A 13,160-nucleotide genomic window follows, 5' to 3' on the forward strand; every position below is an offset into this window, starting at 1 on the left:
GTACGTCTGTCACTCCCGCGGTGCCTTACCTGCTTACTGGGCTTGCAAGATGTTCAGTGGGCCGTGGGGATTAGTCGTGGTGCGCGTAAGCTGGCCCGGACACCACACGCGTAAATAAAAAAAAATAATAATAATATCATCATCAAAACCATCTAGGTGGTAGCCAAGTGGTAAGGACTTGGGATCAAGGGGTTTGCTCCCTCTGTGGTCTCAGGTTCGAGTCCTTGGTTGCTCATATGATGGCCACTGGAGGCTTACATGGTCGTTAACTTCAGGGCCCGTGGGATTAGTCGTGGTGCGCGCAAGCTGGCCCGGACACCCGCGTTAATCTAAATAATAATAATAATAATAATATCATCATCAAAACCATCTAGGTGGTAGCCAAGTGGTAAGGACTTGGGATCAAGGGGTTTGCTCCCTCTGTGGTCTCAGGTTCGAGTCCTTGGTTGCTCATATGATGGCCACTGGAGGCTTACATGGTCGTTAACTTCAGGGCCCGTGGGATTAGTCGTGGTGCGCGCAAGCTGGCCCGGACACCCACGTTAATCTAAAAAAAAAAAAAAAAAAAAAAAAAAAAAAAAGAGTCTAAATTAACCACATAAAGCCACTTTTAGGGTCCCCACAGGGCCAACTCTCCACTTCACTTGCCACCATTCCCAAAGTGAAAGTGAAAAAAGCAGAGAGATCACAGCATGTTCTATGATTCCATGACCGAAGCACCAGAGGACTCTTACCCTCTTCCGCGCTCTCTCTCTCCAAATCATTCACTTACACATTCACACTCTCATTCTCAAAACATACTGCTACAAGATACCACCATTTATTTTTCTATGTATGGCACTATAAAATAATTCAAAGAAAACCTCTGCCTTTTGTTTTTTGAATCCATGTAAAGAGAAGAGTGGCCCTTCTCTCCTTTATTGTTTTGTTCTGTTGTTTCTTTATCTGGCTTTGCCATCTTTTTGATTTTATTTTTATGGGCTTCTGATCTAACACAGTCGGTCGAGAGAACATGGGGTCTTGGCTTCTGCTTCTTTTCTCTCTTCTTCTTTTCTTTCACGCCTCCTCTGCTCAACTGGGTACCACTCTCCCCCACTCTCTGCGTAATATTTTTTTTTTTATAAGCTATGTAACATGCATATGAGTAGTGTTGTTATATTAGCATCACAATAACTCCATACTTGACTCAACGTTTTCGTTTGTTTTTGTTGTTGATTGCTTTGCTCTTCTTGATTCTATTGAAGATGAGATTCAAAGACGCGAATTTTATTGAGCTATAAGGTTAAGAAGAAGAAAGAAAATGAAAAAGAAAAGAGCTTTGTTTTGGTTTGTCTAGTGTTTTTTTTTTTACATACCGTATATAGGAATGGAATTTGATAGATGTTTTGGTTAGAGACTGGCAAACAAAGAAATTTATGTGGGGTTTTAGTTTTGATGCATTAAATTTTTTGACAAAGCAGCTGCAATTCATAAACTATTTATAGTTTTGATTAAAAATATATATTTATGGCTGGGAGACTTAAATCTTCTTGTTTCTATGTCGTGTCTAGAAGACTGGAATCTCTTCTAATTGGTAAAGTTTTTTCTAATTACCTCTACTTGGAGTTGTTAGATGAAAATCACAACCACCAAGGCAATAAAATTAAAGTAGCAAAATTTGGGGAGATTTAGTCCAGGTTAGAGACATTAGTTGCTTAATAACATGAGTGAGCCGCCCATTTGGTATATACAAGGCTGAGTTATTTGAGTATGGGCGCGTATAGTGCAACTTTTTATTGGTTGCATCTTCACGGAGATGCTGCAACTAGCAACGTATCTGGCACATGAAAATGTAATCAATACTTGAAAAATGCTTAATTCAATTCTGACAGATGTTTGCTTGAATAAGATGTTATGACATGCATGCACACATGTTAGCCTGGGAAGTGAAATAGCAAAATATTGACCAGAATCCCCTCTCTCCGCACTGCATTTGCTTGCTTGTGCGTGTTTCTGGCATGAAAATCCTGTTTCTGTATACGGACAACAATGTGATTTTCTTTTTAACCTAATAATGTGAATATGCTTGAACTAAAACAGGTTTTCTGAGTTTGGACTGTGGTGGCCCGGCAAACTTCACTGATGCACTTGGATTATCATGGACTTCAGATGTTAATTTTATTTATGGAGAAGTAGCAAGCATATCAGTTGCAAATGAGACACGGAAGCAATACACTACAGTGAGACATTTCCCTGCAGATTCCAGGAAGTACTGTTATAGATTGGATGTTACAAGTAGGACGAGATACCTTTTAAGGGCAACATTCTTGTATGGTGACTTTGACAACAATAATGTCTATCCAAAATTTGACATTTCTATTGGGCCAACTCATTGGTCTACCATTGTCATTTCTGATGCTAATACCATAGAATCTATAGAGCTAATATTTCTGGCTACAAGTTCTTCTATCAGTGTATGCCTATCCAATGCTACAACTGGGCAGCCGTTCATATCTACCCTTGAGCTCCGACAATTCAATGGGTCAGTTTATTTTACAGAATTTGAAAACCAGTTTTATCTCAGCGTGTCTGCCAGAATCAATTTTGGTGCTGATAGCGTGGATCCGGTTAGGTATGCTCTAAATATCTGGTTCAAGATGCAACATAATTTAATTTTTACTGATGTACATTTATCTGAATGCTTTTTCAAGCAACATTTGCTTATAATTTGAGATAGAGAATAAAAAAGCACATTAAATTGTACAAACTTAAATGATACACAGAAATACCTCTATTCCTCATAGTTGAAATACTTTATCTCCCAAATTTGTTGCTGCTTCAAGAGTAATATATCAATTTTTCCTTCAGACACAAATCTTTTGACACGTGTACGCGTGCATTAAATAATATAACTTCTTTTTTTCCAGGTATCCTGATGACCCTTATGATAGAATATGGGAGTCAGACTCTGTGAAGAAAGCGAATTATCTAGTTGATGTTGCTGCTGGTACCAAGAAAGTTTCAACTGACATGCCAATTAACGTCAACGTTGATGAAAGGCCTCCTGAGAAAGTGATGCAAACAGCTGTAGTTGGCACAAATGGGTCACTCACGTATCGGTTGAATTTGGATGGTTTTCCTGGTTTTGGGTGGGCTTGCACATACTTTGCTGAAATTGAAGATCTGGATCCCACTGAGACCAGAAAATTCAGGCTGGTACTCCCAGGGTACCCTGATATGAGCAAAGCTGTTGTCAATATTGAAGAAAATGCTCAAGGAAAATACCGTCTCTATGAACCTGGATATACCAACCTATCCCTACCCTTTGTATTATCTTTTAGATTTGGAAAGACTTCCGATTCTTCCAGGGGACCACTTCTGAATGCTATGGAGATAAACAAGTATCTTGAGAAAAATGATGGTTCTCTGGATGGTTAGTAGAACAATATTCCTTGCATGCACTCCTATAATTTTGACTGAACTTTAGCTGAAGACCTGAAGTCTTGGTGTTTTAAACTGTGTTTGAAGCATAAGTTCTGTTAATTTGACATTGCTATTTTCCATTTTTCCATGAAGCAGATTACCAAACACATCACATGTTAATTTGAAAATTTGAAACCTAAAGCGCTTCTGATACTAAATTTGCATGAGGTGCAGGAGATGTTATTTCTGGTGTGATTTTACTCTACTCAACAGCAGATTGGGCACAAGAAGGTGGTGACCCATGCCTCCCAGTTCCATGGTCATGGGTGCAGTGCAACTCTGAAGCAAGGCCAAGGATTGTTAAGCTGTAATGATTTATCTCTTTTATGATTTTATTTTATGCATTTTCAGATCCATTCCTTCATATATCCAAGTTAAGTCCCTCACAGTGTATGAGGAGGATCTTGCATTCATATGGTTGAAATAACTTCTGTGTACCTGGATTGGCAGCTCCTTGTCTAGCAAGAATTTGTCTGGGAGTGTTCCTTCAGACTTGACGAAGTTGACAGGTTTAGTTGAATTGTAAGTTTCCAGCTGCTTATCTTGTGGCTGGATGATGGATTCAATTTCAAGTTACACTGCTGTAATAGCCCCCACATGATCATATCCACTTGTCTTGTGTGCAGATGGCTTGATGGAAATTCATTAACCGGTCCAATTCCTGATTTTACTGGGTGCACAGACTTGGAGATCATGTAATGCTGGATGGATTTTCTTAATCATGGTGTTTAATATTTGTTTTTATTAAAATGTTAACCTAACAAGATGATACATATCTGATAGTCATCTTGAGAACAATCAGTTGACGGGTGAGCTGCCATCCTCCTTGGTGAACCTACCAAATTTGAGGGAACTGTAAGTTATCATAACTTGGATACCATTTTAAATCAAAGCTTAAGTTGTTAGGTAAGGTTTCAAGTTATGATTTATATTATTTTTTAACACATCCCCTCAAATGAAAGCCTTTTGGACTTGAAACTTACACAAACTCACATTGTCTTGTGCTTATTTTTTTTTATTAATTAGAATGAGGTGGTGAAATTTGAACTCGTGATCGTTTGGTCAATATGATTGATATCATATTAAATAATCATTTTAATCCAAAGTTTAAACTATTAACTGAGGTCTCAAGAAATGATTTATACTATTCTCTAATAAATCTCTCATGAGAGTTTAATAATTAATATATATTTCTGCTGTGATTGATGAATGATGATTGGAAGCGATGTCACAACTTTATATGATATATTTTTTGGTAAGGAAATAGAAAATTACTTGTCTAAGTAAATAATTCATTTCACTGTACTTTATTCTGTTTTTTCCTTTAGTAAAATAATTTATATGCCCAACACCTGGGATAATTGCAGGTATGTGCAAAATAATATGTTATCCGGAACAATACCATCAGGTCTTGGTAGAAAGGTGGTTTTGAAGTGAGTCTCTTTCTCTCTCTCACACCCACATACGCGTTCACGGGCACATCCACACCCCACTTTGCAATAGTTTATTAATTTGCTGAATTTTGCATAGTATTGATCATGGACAGAGAATTCTTTATTTAGACTACAATGTTTTATTGTAATATTTCCAACCATAATGAGAAGCTATTCAACTACTTCTAGACATAATAAGTACATAGCCATAGTCAATTGAAGTAACTATTAACAACTGCATGTGGTTTAGTGTGTTGGTCTTTTTAATTGAGGATTTCCAATTTGTTTGTTATATGTGTCATTAGGTCTTTCAATACTTCAGTGTCCCATATTCTTTTATCATTCCTCCTTTGTAATTTTCCCTAAAAATCTGTTGCTCACATCTGTGCATAATCCCAAAAGGACTAGTCAGAAGTAGGAATTGATTTAGAGGCTCCATGAAATAAGGTATGTGATAGACAACCTCATACAATCAGGCTTACTTTCACCCTGTCATAGTACCATAATCTTCCCACTCAAATCTCTTTTCACTTGGCTCACTGAACTGGGGTTTTGGTGCTTCAATCCCACACAGGACCTCCAAGTTGGCTTTCCCACATTTATAATGGTCCAGGGACATGCTAGTCCAATAACATTTAACCCCAAGAGTCCTAGTCCGAAGTTTCTGTGATACACCCTTTTCCACCTGGTTTCTTCACGTCAATGGAGATTTTATACATCTCCTGTATAAAATCACATTTTTGGGTGTTTAAACCAAATATGTTCAACTCTGGTTTTCTTGGTATAATCACAGCTACTCTGGAAACATAAATCTTCATGAAGGAGCCAGAAGAGGGAGGCACATGGTTATTATTATCGGTTCGTCAGTTGGAGCTGCTGTTCTTCTGATAACTACATTAGTGTCTTGCTTGTTCATGCAAAAAGGAAAGAAAAGACACCCTGACCCAGGTATGGCTATAAAACAATTTTGAAGTTTTTGTCCAGCCTACCGGACTTCTCAGAAGATAAAACATATGTAACTTGTCTTTTTTAGAACAACTTCGGGATTCCCTGCCTGGGCAAAGGGTAGTTTCTACCTTGATTAATGCTCCTGGAGAAGCTGCTCACTGTTTCACATCCTTTGAGATTGAAGATGCTACAAAAAAGTTTGAGAAGAAAATAGGCTCTGGAGGTTTTGGAGTTGTGTACTATGGAAAAATGAATGATGGAAGGGAAATTGCAGTGAAAGTTCTAACTAGCAATTCCTACCAGGGAAACCGAGAGTTTTCAAATGAGGTAAATTCCACCTTACTGAACTTTATTCAATAACTAAATTGCTATTGTAAATGAGGATACTTAAATTCATATTCTTTGAATGCTAGATCGTGTTTGTTATCGCTCAACTAAATTGCAGCTGGAAGGTTCATATGATTTTACTCTATTATAGTCATTTGCTGGTTAGAATTGGTTAACCACTGAATGTACAGAGGATTCTTGTTCCTAACAAGATGCCATTGGTCCTGACCCTTGTTAGAAAATGCATTAAGTACTTCTTATAAAAGAATTATGTTGTCATTTTGGCTTCCAAACATTCTTGTGCAGCTCCCAGCCCGGTTGAATCTGTAAGATTTAGCATTTATATTTTTTCTTGTAAACTAAGTTCCTACTGGCAGTGCTATATGTTATCTAAATTTCGACAGGATTGACTTAGCCTTATAAATCAAATTACCTGGATCTGCTTTGGAAAAAATTCAGTAAGATAGATGAGGATTCATGAACTTGTAGAACATGCAACAGTTGAGCTCCTTATCCTCTAATGATAGTTTCCATTGGGTTTTAGACGAAGGAAAATTAACAAGTCCCTAAATTTCCTAGTATTGTGAGTACCTGGTTAAATAAATGGATAAAATCCGTTATATTATTTAACTGATTTTATAAACTGTTTAAGAATTGAAGCTGATATGGAAACATGCATATGTTTTTTTGAACGTCGTGCACATCTTTTTTAAAATGAATATTGTTCTCTGACAATTTAGTTGGTTTGAGAGTCATGCTGTATTCAGTAGTATATTTTTCAGTTGGAGCTGAAACTGTGAATCAATTTGTTTTTGCATTTGCACAGGTGAGTCTTCTTTCAAGGATACATCACAGAAACCTGGTACAGTTTCTTGGATTTTGTCAAGAAGTTGGGAAGAGTATGCTTGTTTATGAGTTCATGCACAATGGAACACTTAAGGAACATCTTTACGGTAATTTCAAGTGTTTTTGAATTGGACCAATTTAAATTTTGACACTCACTACTTTTTTTACACTTTGGCAGGTCCATTAAAACACGGAAGAAGTATTAGTTGGATCAAGCGCCTTGAGATAGCTGAAGATGCTGCAAAAGGTTTATCATAAGCCATTGTTTCCCTTTTTCTGTTTCTAACATATTATCTATCCTTCACTATGGTGAAGCCTATAACTTAAGTAAGACTTGAAGTTGAAGAGTTGAAATGATTTTGTTTTCGTACTTGTTCAGGGATTGAATATCTTCATACAGGCTGTGTTCCAGCCATTATACATAGGGATTTAAAAACCAGCAATATTCTTCTTGACAAAAACATGAGAGCGAAGGTTGCAGATTTTGGCCTTTCAAAACTTGCAGTAGATGGAGCTTCACATGTCTCAAGCATAGTTCGAGGCACCGTAGGGTATTTGGATCCCGAGTAAGGTTCTTTTCTGTAATTTTATGATAGATGGATTTAAGCAGTATGATCTGGGAGAATTGATTATGCTGCTGCTGCTGCATTGTTAGATGATTTTAAACCTTAAAATACCATAGTTTGAAGTGAATAACCTTACTAATAATCTGCTAACAACATTCAGGCAGATAAAATGGTAAGGTTATATTTAAGTTTGAGACAAGACAGTTGTATCTAGAACTCTGCTACACACTCTCTATTAGCCATAGATGTGTTTTTTCATGGTTTTTAACTAGCCACAATCTTGTTTCTTATAGAAAAAGATATTTACAACTGCAGTGAGAACCTTGAGTCAAGATTGAGTATGAGTTCGGCAAACACTTTCCACCGACATGGGTGCTTCAACAGTTATCACATTGCATTGATAATTTTTGCTCTGTTACACAGGTATTACATCTCGCAACAGTTAACAAACAAGAGCGATGTTTATAGTTTTGGTGTCATTCTCCTGGAGCTGATGTCTGGTCAAGAAGCCATATCTAACGAGAGCTTTGGTATAAATTGTCGCAACATAGTGCAATGGGTAAGCTTGTTGATTGTTCATAGTGGCTTGGAATTTTAACCATGTGTCTTTGGGAACTTCATCATTGATGATCATTACCCGAACAACCAATTCTAACCATCTAAATTAAATTCACATTTAGCATTACTTATTCTAAGTTGCTCTCGGCAAAATGCTTTAAGCTGAATAAATATGATTGGTGTTATTATTATAAACGTGCCTTGTGTCTCTATCTTTTCTCTTCAACAAAATTTGTTCAAAGTCAAGATCGAAGCTTCAAGCAAACTTTTTCTTAAATCTGTAACTTGTAGATTAAAGTCATAAGATGATTTCAACCAAAGCAAGGTCGTCGAATAGACTCAAGTTGAATGCTGGGTTACAGCTTTTAAAGGGTCTTTTACTTCAGATTAATTTTTCACTTTCAGTTTGTTCCTGGAAGAGGTTGAGATCATTCATTTGAATGCCGAGTTAATCATATTTGGAAATGTTCCTTATTTCCTGCTTTAGACATTCAGCGTGGTTGTTGTCACAAAAAAGTTTGCTACATTTCCTTGAGAACCTCATTCTTTTCACTTCTGGAAATTTCTATTGCTGTTGATGGACTTAAATAATTGTATGGCAGGCAAAATTACACATTGAGAGTGGGGATATCCAAGGAATCATTGATCCCTCTCTATGTGATGAATTTGACATCCAGTCAATGTGGAAGATAGCAGAGAAAGCTTTGACGTGTGTCCAGCCTCATGGTCACATGAGGCCATCTATTTCAGAAGTTCTCAAGGAGATCCAAGATGCTATCTCAATTGAAAGGGAGGTGACAGCAGCAAGAGGCGTCTCTGATGAAATGTCCAGAAATTCTGTTCAGTCTTCATTCCTCCTGGGTTCTTTGGACTTGGGTGGAACTGAGAATTGCCTGGCGCTTGACGAGTCCATTGCACGGCCAACCGCCAGATAATTCTTTTCATGCTCAGCCTTATAATTACATTTCCACTGCCGGCAGTTTTGGGTTCTTGTCGTCCAATTTCTTTTGGTCTAGGATTTATAGTGCTGAATTCAAAAATCGAATCGATCCTTTAGGTTTCAAGCAAGAGCAAGAGCTTTGAACGTGTAAATTTTGAGCTTGCAAATTATATACATTCTCATTGTGTTGTAAATTTACCCTCATATGGCAATGAATAAATGGATCCTCCCGTTTCCATGCTATAAATCCCATCAATGTCTGGAAAATGAGGCCTCTTTCACACGGTTTAGTTGTTCAACTAGCTGGTGGCCTGCGTGCCTGCTTGTTGCAGCGAGGAGTTCTTTTGGCGATGTAGCAACAAATATGATCAAATAATATAGAAAATCAATCAAAAAATTTAAAGAAAAGCAATTTTATTTTCGTTGGATATTAATGAGCAATTCTTTGTTCTTTAATTTTTTCATATTAGATGCATAATAAAAATATTGTTATGCTTGAAAAATTAAGCATTTGTTTTATTTTTTTAACACCTTGAGAAGCTCATAGTAATTTAACAAAAGCAATTTCTCAAGCTCAAATATAAAGTAATGTAGTGTATTAAAAAAATAAATTGATTGGTGAAAAAAAGAAGATGTAAAGGCATTTTCTATTTATTTTTATGTTTTAAAAGTGTTTTTTAAAAAATTTATATTTTTTATTTAAATTAATATTTTTTATGTTTTTAAATCATTTTAATATAAAAAATTAAAAATAATCTTTTTAAAATATAAATATATTATTATAATATATTTTTAAATAAAAAATACTTTTAAAAATAACTTCATCATGCTCTCAATACGTTAGTGAACAGGCCATTTAGCAGCAGAGTTACGTCTTTTGTATTGTAATGAAGTGGGGGTGTAAACTCTTACCATCTCTGTCCGTTTGCGCTGGAATTATTGTCCTAAGAGCATCTCCAATGGAGAAGCCAAATGGATAGCTAAAAATAAAAAATTAATATTTTGGCTTTTTTTTGTTTGTTTTACACACTCCAATGGAGAAGCCAAACAAAATGTTAAAATGCCTCTTCTCTCCCACAAATGCTATTTCTACATATCTCTTTAAAGAGCCAAAACCAACAAAGTGGGACCACTAAAAAAATAGACCAATTAAATGTAGACATGTGGAAAAAAATAGCATTAAACAATATTAAAAAATAATAAAACATTTATTTTTTTCACTCTAATATAAATGGCTCTTCAAATGGCTTTTTTCCATTGGAATAGATATGGTAAGATAAGCTATATTTATACTATTCAAAATGCTATTTTATTAATTTAGCTTTTCAAAATAACATTTTGGATTGGAGATGCTCTAAGCCAGCAATCATGTGAGCTGACAGCGGGGATGCTGAGTGACAGAGACAGGGAATGGTGGCTGCTTTGGATGTCGCGAGGTTGGCCGAGAAGTCTTCTAGTCTATGCCTAGTGTCTAGTGGACCATCCGTCCTTGCACGCTAAGATTAAGCAAAAATCATGTGGTTTTTCAGCATGGATCTTGCTGGGCAACCCATCAGTGATCGATTTGTTCTTTCTTTTCGAGACATCAGAACCCCATCGCTTCTTTCAAACCTCAGGCCACCTGATTTGGTCCGATCATGGTGGCACCTCCCTGCATATATTTGGTCCCGAATCGGGTCACTGGGTCAGTGGTTCCCGATCTATCTTTCTCAATGGCTAATACTTTTTTAATTAGGTGTATCTTCATAATCATTCCCTAGATTTATAAAACAATTACCGACACTACTTAATGACACGAAATTGTTTTTATTGAATTTCAACTTGTTATTTCATGAAAATAATAATAAATACAAAATAAAAAATTTTACAACAAAATTAAATATAATATATTATAAAACATCAATAAATATTTTACACATACAATACGAGTATTTTAATTTCATTAGATTGCAAATCATGATAGACTTCATGAGTGACTATTTCTCAGTTCAATTCTCAAATAAGAACAATTATTTGTATATATTGGTTGGAGGAGCTTGGGCAATTTTAATTAATCATTGACAATTCGATCATATGATTGCTCTTTTAAGGCTTCTAAAAACATAATCAAGATAGCTATTACTTGGGTATGTTCCCTTGATCTTTCATTAGAAATGAATCATCCTCATATCTTGCAAGCTATGGGTAAAATTATTCAAAGTACTATTAAAATTAAATACAACATGCAAATAAACCTAAAATATTTTATGGAAAGAAAATACTAGAATAAATGTTGTTTAGAATGATTTATGGGACTTGATTTCTAGAGATTTGATTGAGAATTTAGTCTGAAATTTTGGGGTTGAGAAGATGAAATTAGAAGATTGGAATCTGGATTTAAATGTTAGGATTGTAATTAGATAATCTAAATTCAATTGTTGGGATTTGGGGTTTTGTTAATTTGAACTAAATTGGATAAATTGAGAATATGAATTAGATGGGCTGAATTAAACTAATTCAATTCAGTTAAATCTAATTGGAATTTATTGGACTGAATTGATTTGATTGAAATAAAGTTATATAAATAATCAATTAATCTCTAAGATATTTCTTCATTTTCATTATAGTCTTTAGCTTTGCATTTTTTAAATTGTCCTAAATCATCTTTCTTTTCAATTGTGTTTCTAAATGAATCAATTTAGACCTTCAAATTTAACCATTTATTGCATATTCATCATTAATTCCTAAAATTATATAATTTTAACCAATTTAATTCTTGATTTTGATCTTGTTCTTCGATTATGCTCTTCATTAATATCTAAGTTGGCTATTTATTTCAAAATTATCTTGGACTTCAAATTTCTTTTAGCCTTAGCCAAATTAAATCAAATTAACTTCATTTCTCAATTTTCTTCTTAATTTAATCCTCAATTGTGACCAAGAAACTTTATTTTTTCCTTTGAGGCTCAATTTCAACCCCACCTATTTTATTTTATTTTGGTTTTCATGATTTTTTTTTATTTTTATTATTATTATTAGTTTTTTGGTTTTCATGATTTTTTTATTTTTATTTTGATTATTATTATTAGTAGTAGTAATAGTAGTAGTAGTATTTTTACATATAAAAACTAAATAAAAATGTTTAAAATTAACTAAAATTACTAAAAAATATATTTTTAGGATTTTTCTAATTTTATCAAAATATATACAAAATTAAAGGATAAAAAATCGAGTTATAACATAGTCAATTAAAACCTTTTACAAATCGCATTATAAAACTATCTTGTGTTTATCACAAACCTCCAATATAATAATAGTTTTAATTAGAGATAAATTGCAATTAAGTTTGTTAGTAGTTTCAAGATTCAAAAGGTTGAATACTATCAAATATACTAAAATATAAAAAGTTCATTTGTTTACTCTTCTTTTAACTTATAAGGTATGAACCATTACAATACCTTTAGGAACATTAATTGAAGTATAATGCATACACATCAATGTTATTATATTTTTATTTAACATAATTTCCTCATCCTTATCTTTATTAGCGATTTTTTCCATTATATGAATGGAGTACAATTGTTTATTTTTAATTGATAACTAGGGGAATATTTTTCATCATATTAGAAATACTCATTCTTAGCTCTTTTAATGTTTTTTTAAGGGAAATACGAGAGTTTTCTTTTTGTTGATAGATAAATAATATGAGTGGACAAAGCATTTGTTAAGCATTTGATAGATATTTAATATATTGGTATAGAGTTTGAATCTTATCTAAATATATAACTCTAATTCTACATAAATATTGGTATCCAATAAGAAGAATTTATTGAATCCCAATATAAACTAAACTTCCTCTTTATTTATATCCATATGAATCTTAAACTAAAATATAACTTTTGATTAGTTATTTTGGTGAGGACCTTCATTTTAAAAAGAATTAAGCTTTTTGATTCTTTGTATGTGTTCAAACTCTTGTGATAAATTGATTTTTTTGGTCAGTTGTGACCATTGATCACCTGTTTAACTATTTTGTTAATTATCCTAGACAATCAAAACTCTTCCAAAGTGGTTAATTTCGCTACACTCAATAGATTTCAA

General features: G+C 34.2%; 1 protein-coding gene across 2 annotated transcripts; it reads left to right on the forward strand.

Annotated features, from left to right (window-relative positions):
* The first annotated feature begins 652 nt into the window (after positions 1-652).
* LOC105112786 (probable LRR receptor-like serine/threonine-protein kinase At1g67720) lies at positions 653-9,327 on the forward strand. Of its 2 annotated transcripts, XM_011008628.1 has the most exons (16): positions 653-1,079; positions 2,080-2,611; positions 2,907-3,412; positions 3,637-3,769; positions 3,913-3,984; positions 4,089-4,157; positions 4,246-4,317; positions 4,830-4,895; positions 5,689-5,843; positions 5,929-6,170; positions 6,997-7,123; positions 7,195-7,263; positions 7,396-7,582; positions 8,006-8,141; positions 8,743-9,107; positions 9,146-9,321. In XM_011008628.1, exons 1-15 carry the CDS (start codon positions 1,013-1,015, stop codon positions 9,073-9,075), a joined length of 2,766 nt encoding a protein of 921 aa, XP_011006930.1. In that variant the 5' UTR covers positions 653-1,012; the 3' UTR covers positions 9,076-9,107; positions 9,146-9,321. The 2 variants fall into 2 exon arrangements, with proteins under 2 accessions (XP_011006930.1, XP_011006929.1); XM_011008627.1 differs by having other exon boundaries at positions 8,743-9,327.
* The last annotated feature ends 3,833 nt before the right edge of the window (positions 9,328-13,160 follow it).

The sequence above is a fragment of the Populus euphratica genome, unplaced genomic scaffold (genome assembly GCF_000495115.2).
Source record: "Populus euphratica unplaced genomic scaffold, PopEup_1.0 scaffold365.1, whole genome shotgun sequence".
NCBI lineage: Eukaryota > Viridiplantae > Streptophyta > Magnoliopsida > Malpighiales > Salicaceae > Populus > Populus euphratica.